Source organism: Corvus cornix, chromosome 3, assembly GCF_000738735.6.
Source record: "Corvus cornix cornix isolate S_Up_H32 chromosome 3, ASM73873v5, whole genome shotgun sequence".
Taxonomy (NCBI): domain Eukaryota; kingdom Metazoa; phylum Chordata; class Aves; order Passeriformes; family Corvidae; genus Corvus; species Corvus cornix.
Window position 1 is genome coordinate 36216782 of NC_047056.1, and position 15472 is coordinate 36232253.

At 35.9% G+C, this 15472-nt stretch overlaps 1 protein-coding gene across 2 annotated transcripts in view; it reads left to right on the forward strand.

Moving 5' to 3' along the window:
- Positions 1–15472, forward strand: part of TTC27 (tetratricopeptide repeat domain 27) — a 114093-nt gene that overhangs the window by 11334 nt on the left and 87287 nt on the right. For both annotated transcript variants that reach the window (XM_039569466.1, XM_010391695.4), the window contains exons 4-7: positions 5024–5164; positions 7853–7955; positions 10239–10403; positions 14485–14621. In XM_039569466.1, coding sequence (XP_039425400.1) covers positions 5024–5164; positions 7853–7955; positions 10239–10403; positions 14485–14621 — 546 coding nt within the window. The remainder of the gene's footprint in view (positions 1–5023; positions 5165–7852; positions 7956–10238; positions 10404–14484; positions 14622–15472) is intronic.

The window sequence follows — 15472 nt, forward strand, 5'->3', positions numbered from 1 at the left end:
AATTTCAGCATTACAATGTCTCATGTATTTCAGAAATATTTAAAAAACTGTTACTCTTATTTTCAGAACACTTTATTGGATTAGTCTTTGTTTTCAGGGTATGTAACTGCTGCCATTTCTGTCCTTGGAAAGTTTCACCTCTGGATCAGTGATCTGCTCCCAGATAACTTCTTTTCTTGCAAGTGCAGTAAGGCTGCATGAGACTATAATTAGTTCTAGTGAAGAATAAATAAAATAGCCTCTTTAAGATGAGTTGCTAGTAGGGGGCCTCTTGGATGTCTTCCATGAATAATATTTATGACTATGTGTGTATTATTTCCCTTTCCTCAGATTGATTCCCGCCTTCTCTCTAAATTATGGTTGCATTCATGTACTCTATTAAGATTTAGTTTCATGTCCTGCAGAACTGGCTTGTGATTTTCAGAGTTCACTCAAAAGCATTTTAGTTATTAGATGTATTTCACTTTTCTAAAATAACTGTGAGACTTTACCACACCAGTTAATAGTCTGATTGATACTACACTGAGTTTTTTTAATGAGTGAATGTGGTGAAGGAAGATTAAAAATTACTGAATTCTGGTTAAAATGGATTAGCAGTTCTTGTTTTGAACTTGCTGGGGTTAGACTAAAACGTTACTAATAAGCTCAGTGCTTATAATAAGTGGCTTATAGGAATGGGCTCCTTGTGTCTTAAAAGAATTGTCTCCTTGCATGTAAGGGAATAAAAGGTACAAAACTGTTGAAGTTGGAGCATATTTATTCTGCCTTAGGTTTCAGAGTTTCTATGTATTACTTCATACAATTGAGCTTAGTATTTTCAGTGGATGAACTGGAAAAAAATGTGTAGTACTACTAATGAAGACCACTGATGATTAAGAATGTTGTGAGGACAAGCTGCTTGTTGCTTTATTTATCTGATTTCATATTCACAAGTGGAGTATATCTGGTAACAGTGAGAAACTCCATCTGGAAGATCTCAATCTGTTATTTGATAATACATGTAAATAACGGGTAGGAATCCTCCAAATGCATGTATCAACAGTTCCTGCTCTTCTTTTTGTAGCTTCCAGGCTGATCCCAAAGGATAAGTTTTGGAATGCATTTGAATAATTTGTTTTCCTTATGTTTTTATTACTCCTTCTTTTATGCATTATTTGATCCTTTTCTGGAAGAGACTGAAATATTGCCACATTTCCATTGGCATCTATAGCCATGTTCATAATTAATATGAAAAACACCAGTGCACTATGTAGCACTACTGTCTCAAATCCAGTATGTTTCCTTGGTCTTGTTAATTCAATCTGTTGTGAATTCCTTTTTTCAGGCCCAGATGCTTGACTTCCATTAGCATGAACTAGCTAGGAAGAAAAAACTCTGTGCTTGACCAGAAAGATATAGGTATTGAAAATTATGCAGATTTCTCCCTCTTGTGGGGAATGTAAGGATGGATGATAAAGGCTAAATATGGAGGCAGAGTCTTGTAAGCAAAGATAGTCTGCTAAAGTAGCCTCCAGTCTTGTCCTGCATTCCCTTTCTATGAATATAGAAAAGAAGGGGGAATCTTAATGCAGTCACTTGAAAAATCCTCTCTTAATAGCGAAGCAAAGTCACTCTTGTAGCGTATATGAACAAGAGTTTTCATAACCAAAGTACTTCTACATGTAGCGCTCTCAGGCAAGACTTGCTTGCACTCGCTCACCTTGATTATCTTCAGTCTGGACCTCAGCTCTCCATAGGTTACCTGTTGCTGATTTGGTTTGTAAAACTGGAGACAGCTTCCTCTGTAACCTTACCTCCTTTGCAGAAAGTGGAAGAGAAAAGCAGTTACAAACAAAAGCAGTTCTTCCATCACCTTAAAGTCTAAAGAGTGAATTCTGTTTTCAAGGACCAAACCCTTGGCAGATAACCTCAGTAGATCCGCTGTTAATCTGGAAGATACATCACCTTAGCTTTGCTAAATGACAAATTGTTGTGCAGTAGTCTTTTGTATTTTTTTAAATATTAGAAGCCCAGTATATATGGCTTAGCAGCCGCATGCAGCAGCTTCCCAAAGTGATAATTTGTTTGTCCCCACCCCACCTTCGCTTCCATTTAATCAAGTCTTCCTGAGCCTTTAATCTGGCTTTGTCTACTTCTTTATGTCTGCACTTAGCTTTTTATATATAGAGGAAGGACCCCCAAGACAGAAGGAGTTGATGAAATGCTACAAAGGCCAGAGTGGTTCTCAATACAAAAGTAAAAGCCTGCTGAATGCTCACTTTGCTTCTAGTCAATATCATTAGCAAGAAAAGAACAGTAATTCCCTAAACTAAAATTCTCATACAATCTATTTTTAAGCTATTGAATGTGAATGCAGAAACTTTTTTCTGATTTTTGTCATTACTCAGGTGGCACCAGTTTTGCTGGGAAATACTTTTGAAATACTGTGAAAATTGAAATACCCAAGGGTACTGTCCAGCTTGCAGTTGATTTAGGGCTTTAGTAGTAGTAACTTAAAAGTAGCCATTAAATTACTGTTTGGAAGTTGAATACAGAAACAGCTGTGCTTCAGAGATTAAAAAATATGGAACTAGGGTGAATTGAGCTTCATGTGTGTATTCAGTCAATGGATGGTCAAACAGAACCCTTGCAGGTCCAGCAGAAACTGGATGACTACAGTGATTGCTCTGCATATGTTCACAAAGTAGTTATCTAGTATATGTTTCTGTGCTATAAGAAAATTACTTCTGAATAAAATAATTATACTTTTTGATGTCAACTTTGATGAAGAATAGAAAGACTCAGGTCTCCAGTAACCCAGGTTTACTAGGTCAGGAGCATTACCTTAGCAAGTCTTGGGTTGTGGCTGTTTTGAGATACGTGAAATTTTTGAGCTACAAGATAGGTTCAACCCATTATATATTTAGGTGTTTAAACACAAGAACACAAGCTCAGAATTTCTTTTTGCTCTTAGCCAATGTTCTAAAGATTTTGGTGGACTTTGATTCTTAACTTTGCAGTCCTTGAAGCTGTAACACTTAGACGTCTACCTCTTACTTGTAGCTGTTCTCTCATCTTAAAGATTACCTCAGGGCAGTGAATTCTGCATGGATAATGCAGTCTTAGAGCATAAGCTGCAAAAATGTGTATGTTGGTTTAGACTTTCTCAGCTGAAGGTAAAGGATGTCTGCTTTTCTGTGTGGGATTTGTTTCATGAGAAAGGACATGGATTTGTTAAAATAGAAGATAGCAGTTTTTTGGCTCTGAGACTTTTTGGCTTCTTTTCAAGGCTGTAATATGTCATCAACTTTCCCTTCTTCCTCCCTCATTATTTGTTAATGTTACATTAGCAGGACTGGGTTTTGTAGTGAAAGGACTTGAAATGTGAAGTTGAGATTAATTTGTTTCTACAGTGCTTAAACAAGTATAGATAACTAAAGCATTGCAAGGCTGTTCTTGAAAAAGGTTTTAAAACGAATCTCCTTTGCTTTCCCATTTAGTATTTTAAGTGTGGTCTACTTTGATTATAGAAAGAATCAAAAACATGCAGATGGCGAAAAAGTTTACATTAAACTGAGAATTGTATTGAGTGTCCCACTATGTGTGTGTATGTGTGTATTTGAAAAATTAATCTTTAGAAGTACTGATTGATGACTTTCCCCTCTCAGAGTCACAGATGTTGATAAGGGTCTTCCTTTCTGAATGGCCAGAGATGCGACAGATCTGGTATATTTCCAGCTGGCAGTTTCTTTCCTTTATTCTCAAGTGGTTTGTCAGACTGTTATGATCATCGCTTTCCACAGTGCGATTGAAATGACTGCAGTGATGTCATACAAGAATTCCCCTTTGTCCCAAAACATTGTCTGCAAAGTAGATATATTTTCAATGCTAATGCAAACTAAAAAATCCCTTGGTAAACCAGAATAAACTTGAAGATTACTCTGTTATTAAAAAGCAATCTAGGGGATTCATGTAGCTTAACAATTTTTGTCTTCAGTGTAACCTGTTGATACAGGTATTGCAAAGAGTTTCAAATAACTCAGGAATTATGTTATTTGTTTAGTTTAAAAAGCTGAAATATGACTCAAATAATTTACATCTTGGTTGTGTAGACTGATTAAGAATCTTCCGCAGGCAAGTGACTTCAATGCAAGCTGTCATTTAACTTTCTCTTCTGCTTTTTCCCTTCCATTCCCTTTTATTGCCCCTTTTATACCAACTGAAAACTAAAACCCTGGGGTTTTGTTCACTAAAGAAATCTGCCATATGAGAACCAGGAGTAGACTGATGAATGGATATCTCCCTGAGCCTGAAGATAAACTGCTTGAATGCTTTCATTGCAGTAAAAGGGAGGGGAGAATAGGTGACTGTCAGATGACAGTCACCACTGAGAGAGTCCCTGGAGAGCTACCTCAAGGCTCTTAAGTAAAAGAGTTAGTATAGAGAACATCATATGGGAGTATATCCAAAGCAGGGAGAGGTTTTTATTTGTCAGACAAAGGGAATAATGGCTCTAATATTGCTGCTCTGATGCCACTCCAACAGGAAGCTCCCTCTGGGGAAAGAAAATGATAACACATACTGACATCACTGCAGGAATATCTAGTGTATTTCGGTGCTGCAGGATTAATTTAATTATAAAATTGTTTTGTTTCTGTAACTGCAAATTGAATGGCATGGATTTACCAGAAGCTTTTCTCCTTAGATCACGGGAAGGATTATATTACTGGAATGTGGGGATAGTTGACTGGATGACACATTCATTTCAGGTGGGAGGAAATCAGTGTCTTGCAGATCATGTTGATGTGGTGTATCAGGACAGCAAGAAACAGTGCAGAATTTACCATGATTTGCTAAAAGGTTGAGGCTCCAAGAGACTGAGGTTTTGGCTTTATTTTGGTTTTGTTTTTTGGTTTTTTTTTTTTTTTTTAATGTTTTGAGCAGACTTTTTCCTTAGATATTTTTCTTGTTCTATATTACATTATTTTTTAATAAACTTAAGTTTCCTGAAACTTGTCTTCTTTTCTTTTTTTCCTTTTTTTAGTCAAAAATGCTGCATGCAACTATTCTGAAGATGCTGGTTCTAGATGGTGAATCAGTCTATACCTTGACTTCTCATCCTATTTTGCTGCTTTTAGCCAGGGTAATTCTTGTGAATTCAAGACACAAACTCACATCTCTCCAGGTAAGAAATATGTGACTAGTGACTGACTACCAGCTACTCCTTAATTGGTTCTCTCATTCTTTTCTTCATACCTCATTGAATGATTCTAACTTCCATTTCTTTTTCTATAGCTCTGAGGTTCTTCTCTCTAAGAAACAGTTAGGACAAAAGGATTGCAATTATTCACAAGTATCTTCTTCTTAAAGATAAGCTATACTCACTGTCTTCCCCAAAAGAGAGGAAAAGTGTCTTCATTAGCTGGAAAATTAGAAAATTTAATACAACCAGCTTTTTAAAGATACGTACTTTGTGGTATTTGTCAGGGGGTAGCTGGGAATGCTCTATAATGCAGCTTACATATCCTATATCCTTTTTAACAAGCTTTTGGGTACTGTTAACCATTACTGTATGAATTCTAAGTCTAAATCTCTGTTGTGTATGCGTGTTAAAAATAAGAAGACATGATGAAGTGCTTCTTAGAGGGTCTCTACCTCCCAGTTCAGCAGCAGCATGGTTGGTAGCAGGGCTCTCTGGAAGTGGGGGACTTTTAACAGCAGCAACTTCTCTTTATTGAATTCCAGCTGAACAGAATTTGGCTAGAGATCAAAATGCCACATGGCCTCTCTTTATGCTTGGCTGACAACATCCATTCCCAGCTGGGTCTTTGTATGAGTGATGAATTAAACTGTGTGGGAGATGCTGGCTGTACTGCATTTCTGGAAGCCAAGTTCTTCCATCGTTTTCCCTGTTATTCACAGATGAGTGCTGTTGAATTTCAGCAACTGGGTCAGTCAGGGAAACAGAAAATGTACCTGGTGTAGAGAATTCCCCTGCTACCTCCCCTGAGAATGTCATAATGGGGGGCTTTATTCTACGCAATTGAGGTTCAATTATTTGTGGCTACATAAAGTTTGAATAGTAGTTCAAAGGTAACAAGTGATAGCAACTACTTTCATCAACAGGTTGGTGTAGCAATTAAAGCTTGCCATTCTTTTTGCTTTCAGGTTGATTCAAAGGTGGCCTCTTAATACTTTGGCTGCTTTAATAGTAGTGCATATAAATTTAAAACAAGGTAAAATACTTCAAAATATATTATCTAAAGCATTAATAAAGCCCGGTATGCTATTTTACATGGAAGAGTAAATGCTTAAAAATCATCCGCAAGTTTTCAACTTGGCTCCCAAAACACTGCTGATAGAATATTGTACACAGCTCAGGTGGCTTATCTGAAACTTTAAAAATACATTCTCACTGATTCTAGCATTTCTGAGTGGTAAGCATAAGGCCTCAGGAAATTGTATAATTAAACTGGATACTCAGTTGTGTGGGAAAATTAATACTTCGTGGTATAAAGCTAAAGTCAAGTAACTTGAAACTTCTTATTTAAATTGCCTTTAGGTTTCTAAATAAATGATAAAATGTTGGGATCTGACCTCTTTCACAAAGCCTGTGTGCCTTACTCTGTCCAGCTTGATATCAAAAGTCATCTTTCATTGCTCTTAGAAATTGATGCTATTATTCTTTTTGATGGCTCCTTTCTAGGGACATTAGAGTCAGCTCCATGTAATTGTTTTAGATGTTTGTGCTTGAATACTGCACAGCCCTTAGGTCAGTCTGATGGAAGGATACCTGCATAAAAAGTTCAGAAGATGGGTGCCTCTAAAGCACTCAAACATCTTTCATAGAAAGTGATTGGTGTGCTAGCAGCACCAGAATAAATAGCAATCGTTAGAGCCTCTGTAGAGGTGTGCTCTACATTCACGGTTTATTATCTTAAGTATAATTTTGAGACTAGAGTATTAAAATTAACTTTTTCACATATTTTCACCTGTTGCAGTTAGAGAGAGGGCTAAGAGACTGGGAAACTTACTCTGTGTGTACATGGCTTTCTAAAATCAGGTATTTCCTGGGCTGTGGTTCAGCTCTACCTGCTGTAGAGTGAATGTTTAGTTCAGTAACATCTTTGCCCTTCTGACGTTCAACATACAGACATTAGGACTTTCAATTGTGATTGTAATGTGTTCTCAAGAGCAATTCTGCTCCTATTCTGCCTCTCTCAGGCTCCTATATACTGCCACCTGAAGAAATAAAAAAGGTCAAACAGAACAGGAAAAAATGCATAGAAGGGTGACGATGGATGGTCAGAAATACTGAATGGCTTCCATACAAATCGTAACTAAATAGTTTAGGACTCTTCAGGCCAGAAAGTTTGCTGAAGAATGAGATCATAGCTTTCTATTAAAATAATCTATGTGACACAAAAGAAGATAAGTAGGAAACAGCTGGACTTTGGGTTTTGGTTTTATTTTGGTCCTTTTCTGTTAAAAGAGTTAGGAGCTATGAAATCAAAGTAGCAAGTGGCTGCTCCAAAGTAAGTGCATGCAAGTATTGTTTTTTTCTGCTGTTCACAGCATTTCTTACCAGATGGTGGTACTAAAGATTTGCAGGGTTCAAAGAGCAGTTAGCGAAATTAACAGGGAGAAAATCCATCAAACTCTTGGAGCACTGTAGAGCTGCCTGGATATGTTCGTCTTTATGCTAGGTTATGGTTGTTTTTTTAATAAAACAGCTATTTTGGACAGGCTTGTACTTTTTAGACTCTAGAATTGAAAATTCTAGACTACAAAATCTGTATTTTAAAGCCACTTTCCTTTTTTTCTTAATGCTCTGTACTTGTTACGAACTTGAAGCATCTATATTTTCTTTTAGACGTTACCTTGGTGGACTCTAAGATGTGTAAATATTCACCAGCAGTTGTTGGAGGAGAGATCACCTGAGCTATTTACTCTGGCCCAGACCTGTATAAAACAAGGTATATTTCTAATTACTTGTTTTATTGGCTTGCAGCATCACTTTTAAGATAGCACAGGGGAGAGGCATTTGTAGTCATAACTGCTATAATGCTTATCAGACACTCAAATAACTGCAAAGACTAGAGAGGGAACAGAATTTCACTTAAGTTGGCATGGACTTGTAAGGCACATGCTATTTTTCAGCCTCTAAGATGAAAATGTGAGCGTGGACAAAGTTTTTTTTGACAGTGACTTGTTTTGAGATTCTTGGATATGGTTCTCAGAAATAGATGATGTAAAGTACACCTGAATCTGTAGTGAGTTTTTTTCTGGCAGTTTTTGCTGCCTGGTGCCTCTTAACAGTTTGTTTATTTTCTCATTGAGGCCATCTGGTATTTCAAACAAGTACCTTCATATTCCATAAAATAAATACTTTTAAACCTTTTAAATTGTCTTTGAGTAGGGCTTGAGTAACCCACTTGTCTACATCAAGTTCTCAAGAAAACTTTGTGTTAGTTACTAGAGAAGAAGACCTTCAAATTCAGGAAAAATTGCATTTTTCTCAAGTGTTAGGTCAATATCATCACTTGAATAGAAGACAGCTGCAGTGATTCCCTGCTGTTCTGTGGCAGCCATTATGCAAAACCAATGGGACTCAGTGCAGTTTCCCATCCATTTGGCTGTGTACCAAGCATGGTACGGGGTGCCAGAAGGATGTCATAAGTTTGGGACATCAGTGCTTCTGGACCGCTATGTCAGTACTAGTAATGATGTGAGGCTTTTCCCCAAAGGTCCTTGAAGTCTCAAAGTGCCTAAGCTTATCAAGCACTGTGAGTAAATGATATTTAGGTAGTGGTAACACCGCTTCTCAATGTGTCACTTGAGTTCATCATATGGCTTTAGCACAAGTAATCTTGTATTCAGCTCATTGAAACTTGTTAGCTATGGAAAAATCAAGTTGTAATGCACAATTGAAGACTATAACCTGATTTATTTTTTCCTTTGAAACTGTATCAGTGTCACTCAGATCAAAAGTTGCATTTTTGTGTGTTTTCCAAGTGTAACTGCATGTCCAGTATTTTGTAGGCTTGAATATTTTTAAGTTACTAGTTTGTAGTTTTCTTTAAAAAATCTCTAAATCTCATCTTTGAAAAAGTTGTTGCTAGGCAAGATTTATCTAAGCAAATTTTGATTTAGTGAAGTAAAAAATTTGTGTAAAAACTATGTTCAGACTTAGCAGCTTTCTGTATTAAGTGAAAGGTTTTGAGGATTAACAAGCACTGACAAAAAAAAAAAGCCTAGGAGGTTTAAACAGTAAAGTCTATTCGTGCTAGAGCTGACAGCCAGTCTCTAAATTCGAGTCAGAGAAAGTGTTTAAAAAATCCTTGATGATACCACTTTTTCATATAGTAAGACTTTTTAACACCATTAATAAAGCTTATTTGAGAAATTAAGCATCCATTAAGGAACACAGCATCAGTGCTATAACTGGGTAACCAGTCCTTTTTAAGTACTGTGATGCTGTGAGCTTTTTTGGAATTCTTATTATCTAAATATTTTTGCAAAATGCAGAAATAAAGCGTGAAGCAAAAAACCCACTTCCATTTAAGAATGATCGGCATGAACCATTTTCAATGTAATAGTCTGTATTTGCAGGAATGTTCTCTGTAACTTACTGTACTTTGATAGAACTTAAATACATAAGAAATAAAAATGCTTTTATGCTGAGTGAAAAAATGTCAAGTCTTCTTTCCTGAAGGCTTCAGATCTGTTCACAAAAGTATTTTCTCCTGTTCAGATGGAGAACGTGATCTTTATCATTCAGCAAATCAGTAATTATTTAAAAAAACACACAAAAACTCAACACGCAAACAAAAAGCAACCAAACAGAAAATGTCGTAAGAATCCTAAAGCACCATTCAATACTCGATCTGCTGTTGAAACTTCCATTTGAAGCTTACTATTTAAGGGGTGGGCATTAGCTCAATATTTTGTTCTTATGTTCCTTAGAAGGTCCAATACAATCATAGTTGTTTCTTCTCTGCAGAAGTGATATTTCCCAGTTCAGCTTTGCTGTAAAATGTAAGCAAAGACTGACCTTTTCTTTATTCTAGTAGCAATCCTTAGGTCTAAAACTTGCAAAACGCTTTAAATCACATACATCTTTTATATACTGTCAGTGAATTTTTAAATGTGTGAAGTGTAAAGAACAACAGACTTTCCCTCATGATATTTTAAATGTATTTTTAAAATACCATTCTCCTGGACTACAGTCTCATTTTTTTCTTTTTCTTAATTTGCAGTGACAGAAGCAGAAGCATTGTTCACAGGTGGTGAAAGCTGGCACTTAGCAGTTCAGTTCCATCTTGAGTCTGCCTATACATTTTTGTTTTACTATGAATATAAAAAAGCTAAACACTGTTTCAATATGGCTAAAGACATAACAAAACTGCAGATTAACCTTACAGGTAAGTTTTGCTTGTAAAGTCTACGAGGATGATTGGTTGGACGAAACTAACCTATGGCTTGTTGGGGGTGTTTTTGACATATCCAAGTAATAAAAAACTGTACTTTGCAAAAGCTTGGTGTTTAACAGGTAGGTCTTATTTGTCTTGCAGGAATTAGTATTGCTTGGAAGAGAAGTATGACATCAAGTTAAAAAATTATTCCTAAATGGGTATTTGAGGAGTTGGGGCATTATAATCCTTCTTTCTTGTGTTTCATGTCAAATTCTAGGTCTAGTTGCATCTGCTGGTGTCATGATGAATATTTTTTGTTTTGTTTTGTTTGCTTGGAGACACTTATAAAAGAGTCTGCATGATGATTTGATGCAGTCTTTCCCCTTTTGTGCCACTAGCCTAGATCTACTCTGTGGAAATAGCTTTAAGAAGTCACTCCTAGGACTGGTATTACCACAGGAAATAAGAAGGGAAGTCAAATTTCTGATGAACAGAAATCCCAGGGATTCAATCCCTATGGAGACTTTATAATTATCCTTTCAGAACCTGTTCGTTGGCATCAGGAAGATCAGATTGCTGCACTTACAACTATACATGGATAGATATGGATCTATGGTCTAGCTGGTCCTGCTAGGTAATCAAAATGACATAAAATCACACCTTTTCTGTGTGAGAACTTATGATTGTACCTGAGTAGAAATGCAAAAAATCTTTATCTAGTTTTTTTTCTGTAGACTTATTAGTGGAAAGCGCTAAGGAACTGAAACTTACAGCTTCCTTACTTGTTAACATCACTGTATTTCACAAGGCTCATGTTCCTTCATACCTAGGTTGGAGCTGCAGCTAATCCTGTTCATACCATTAATCAGTTTAATAATTTATTAAAAAATGCCTAAGACATCAGCAGCAAAAAAACCCCCTAAAACACACAAAAACCCAAACAAAAACCCAAAGAAACACAAACTCTTAACAAATTATGTGGAACTCCATGCTCATTTATTCAAAGCTTACTTTGAAAGATCTGTAATGGAAATCTTGTGGCCTAATGCTTTTGTTTAACTATGATTGATTATATTCAATGGTATCTACTTAAAACATGGTAGTTTATATCTGAAGGAAATCTATACATTTCAATTGGTCCTACCCTTTTTTTCCTGTATGCAACACAATCTGTGCATGTGGTGTGTTCCAAGTGTGGCCTTTATAGCCAACTTGGTATTATAAAGTACTTCTCTTTAAAATTAGTCAAAATTGTTCTTGTTTTTTTAATAAAAACATCAATATCTATGATGGTACTCTAGCTATAAAAATGCAATTAACTGAGAACAAGTAAAATCAAAGAGACAGGTGGTTGGTTATGCACTGATAGTCTTCATGTTGGATTTTTTTTTTTCCTTTAAAGGAGATCTTCAGATTTTGGATTAATAATTTCCTTAAATCTAATTTAGAAAAAACCCTTCTTGTTTGGAGGAGAAAAAAAAAAAGATTGGATGCAGTAGAATTATTTATATTTTTTATTGCCAAGAGGTTATGATAGTCCCAGAGAAAGATTGTGGTGATACAGCATCTCAGAAAAAAACCCCAATGTTTTGTTCCTAAATGTTCTGTGGTTTATCTCCATAAATCTATTAGCATAGCTATGTCTAACCTGAAGGCAAATGAACTGAACGTGTGGGAATTGTTGGCATTCTAGACAAACTCATTTGACGTGCATGTTTGGGCTAAATGGGAGGAATGTTACATCATCAAAAAAGACTTCAGTTTAATGTAAAAATTCAATCTCTAGCAAAGACATTTTTAAGGCTTTTGGGAGGAATTTCCTTTTTAGGAAAGGATTTTGAGAGGTTTATGTGCATTAATGTTTGTAATCCTTACTAGCTGAGTATTGTATTACAGCATGGAAATAGATATTGTTCTTAAAACAGATTTTAGGACCAATGTTTTCCAAAGTTATTTCAGTAATGTGTGACAAAATTATACTTGGTTTGTGTACTTTTTTTAAGTCCCATTAATCCAAGTATGTATTGTGTTCATCTTTTATTAAAAAGCATCATTATGTCCCTCACAATGAGTCATAACCATCAATAACTCTACAAAACGATTTCCAGTAAAAGAGAACACCGTGATCCTTCTTGCATATAAATTTAGTGAATTGAAGGGTAGTAATCCAAAATAAGTTTAAGATCAACAGATCTAGAGGATTAATAATGCTGAACTCTGAGATCTGTTTATTCTTTTCATGCCCAGTAACGTATCTCCGGGAACTTTTGATATGAAACAGAAAGTTTTTGTGTAGATTCCTTTTACTTTGTGAGGATATACCATGGAACCACAGAATGTTAAGGGTTGAAAGGGACAACCTTAAAGATCAAGGACAGTGACACTTCCCAGTACAGCAGGTTTCTCAAGGCCTTATCCAGCCTGGCCTTGAACACTGCCATACATGGTGATATAAACCAACCAAATTTTTTCTCAGCTTTAACACATGTGATACATATTTTTCAAGTAAAAATAGTGTTTTGTCCCTGTAATAGTAAGGAATTCTTAGGTTTAAAAATGGGATGGGAGGTGTGTGCATATGAGAGCATAAACAAATCACAATTTCTGAGTGGTAGTAAGCAATTTTTTGGAATCCAGAATAAGTTTGCAGTGTTTCCTTCAGCTGTTTAGGCAGTAAGACATAACAGGAAGTGAATTACAGCATAGTGATTTTCAGGCAATATTAAAATAGAGAATTGAAGGCTACTATGTAAAATTAGTATGAATCTTTAGCCAGTATTTCTCTCTGTGTCTCTTCTCTGCAGTGTGCTGTGTGATTTTTAAAGTGATATTTTTAGAACCTTTTTCATTTCTTCATAAACTCTTAATACAGGGCTTTTCCACTAAAAGGGGTAATTGGCAGAAAAGGAGAAATCAGTTTAATTTCTGGCTTCCCTACTCATCTCTTTCCACTTTCAGGAGGAAAAATGGGTGACTGCTATTTCAGTGCCTCTGCCGGATGATCCTTACGGACAGTGGCCTCATCTTCAGGCCTTTGTCACATGAGCACTCAATCATCTTTACTTCAAAGATTTTATATACTGAAAGTTTTTCAAAATTATCATGAAAATAAGACCTTTACGTGATCTTAATTAGTTCTGCAAAAGCAGCAGTGGATTATCTCTCTTCCATTTCACACTGTCTGAGCATTGTATCACAGTAATAATGAACAAGCAAACCTCCAAATTTTATAGAGTAATCTTTAGCTCCATAATCTTTAGCTCCTCTGGTTAGGATTCTGTTATTTAAAGTTACTGTCCTGAAATTAAGTTTTTATTTCTCTGATTGCATTTTGCAAACAAGTTGCTAACAGAGGAAGAACAGACACGTTTTTCCTTACAATTTGGTATAAATGTCAGTTACCCCTTTAAAAACTAATCGAAATTGCCAGTGAGTACCATAAAGAACTGAAGAAACAACACTGAGAGGAATTTCATGTTGGGCATTCTGAATATTGGTTAATTCATTATACAGCCTTCACTGGTTTGCGGTGTCACTCACTCCCAATATAACTTTTACAGTATCTTACATGCTGTATTCTGGTAACATCATGTCCGTGATCCTTCTTTAAAGACCTAACTCCTCAAATGAAGATTTGAAATATTTAAAATGATGGCCTGTAAGATATTATGGGGTTTTCATTTGCCTAAATGTCTCCGTGTAGTCACTAACTTCTAGCAGGCGAATTGAACAATTGTTTCTGGTTTATTGCTTGGGAATAAGCAGGGAACTGATGAAACTTGATGACTATGAGTTTTCAGTATGCTGGGTTATGGGGAATTTAACTAAAATCAGCTTTGCAAGACCTATATAGCTGTGTTTGTGTGTTTGTAACGTGTATTACTTTGTATGTCTCAGCTGGCAGTGAGAACACATGTAGTTCACTGCAAAGAGATCAAGCAGAGTTAAACCACTGCTAAATTTCATAGGTTAATTCTCAATGTATTTCTTCATTTTGTCTGTTTGTTTTTTTTTTTTTTTTAGCAGCTCTCTAGTATGTGATTTGATTACTGGTTTTTAGTGTTCATTAATATAAACATATTTTCTGTAGGTGCTTTGGGGAAGAGAACTCGATTTCAAGAAAAATACATTGCACAGCTTATTTTGGATGTCCAAAGACCAGATGAATTCCTCCTTCCTCACAGTGAACTAAGTCCAGCTCCAACACCTCTAGAAAGCTTAACAATAGTATGTATCTTAGAAGAATTGCTTTAATTTTTTAAAATGAAAGTGTTCTGAAGCTTTTGTTGGGTGTTTGCTAGGGAAAAGTGTGTTGTGCCTAGAGAAACTTAGCTGAGGTTTTTGAAAGTTTTTGGAAGAGCTGTGGGGCAGTAATTTGCCTAATATTAAAGGGCATGGGGTAGAACAACATATGAATGTCTGCAAGACAGATGTGGCTACTCAACTAAGAACATGTTTGCAAATATGATCTTCTACAGTTCATGCATTCATTTTTAGTGACTAAGAATGATGGAGCTAGGAAAACAGGTGAGAGGCAGATTTTCAAAATAGCCTGCAAGGCATCACAGGATTGCACAAGGATTGCACAGATTCCTACAGACTGACAGACGTATTCAGTTACAGTGCAAAGATAGGAAATTACTCTACTTATTCCTATGGCATGAATGATATGAGTTGGTCCTACTGATCTTAAGGGTGTGCATGATGACTTCAATTATAAATTGCTGGAGAATCACTGAATTGACTTGGAATGATATTTTTCCTTCCTAAGGAGATATAAAGTTATTTGAACTTGCTAAAGAAGCCAGAGATAAATTGAGGCATGAAGTATAAACTTTCGATCATAAAGTAGGAAAGCCTTTATTAAAAAATGTTGTGCCTTGATAGACTTCCTGGTCAAGCAGGGATCTTAAGCAAAAAAATTGTCACTACTTCTCTATTTCTAAATTGAATGCATAAATATCTTTAATAAAAAAAAATCTAGACTAATCTAGATTTTTTTTTTTGTCTGCCTGTTAGCATGTCCTTGGTGTTGCATTTGATTTGATGAAATGAGATTGATTACACGTGTCACGACT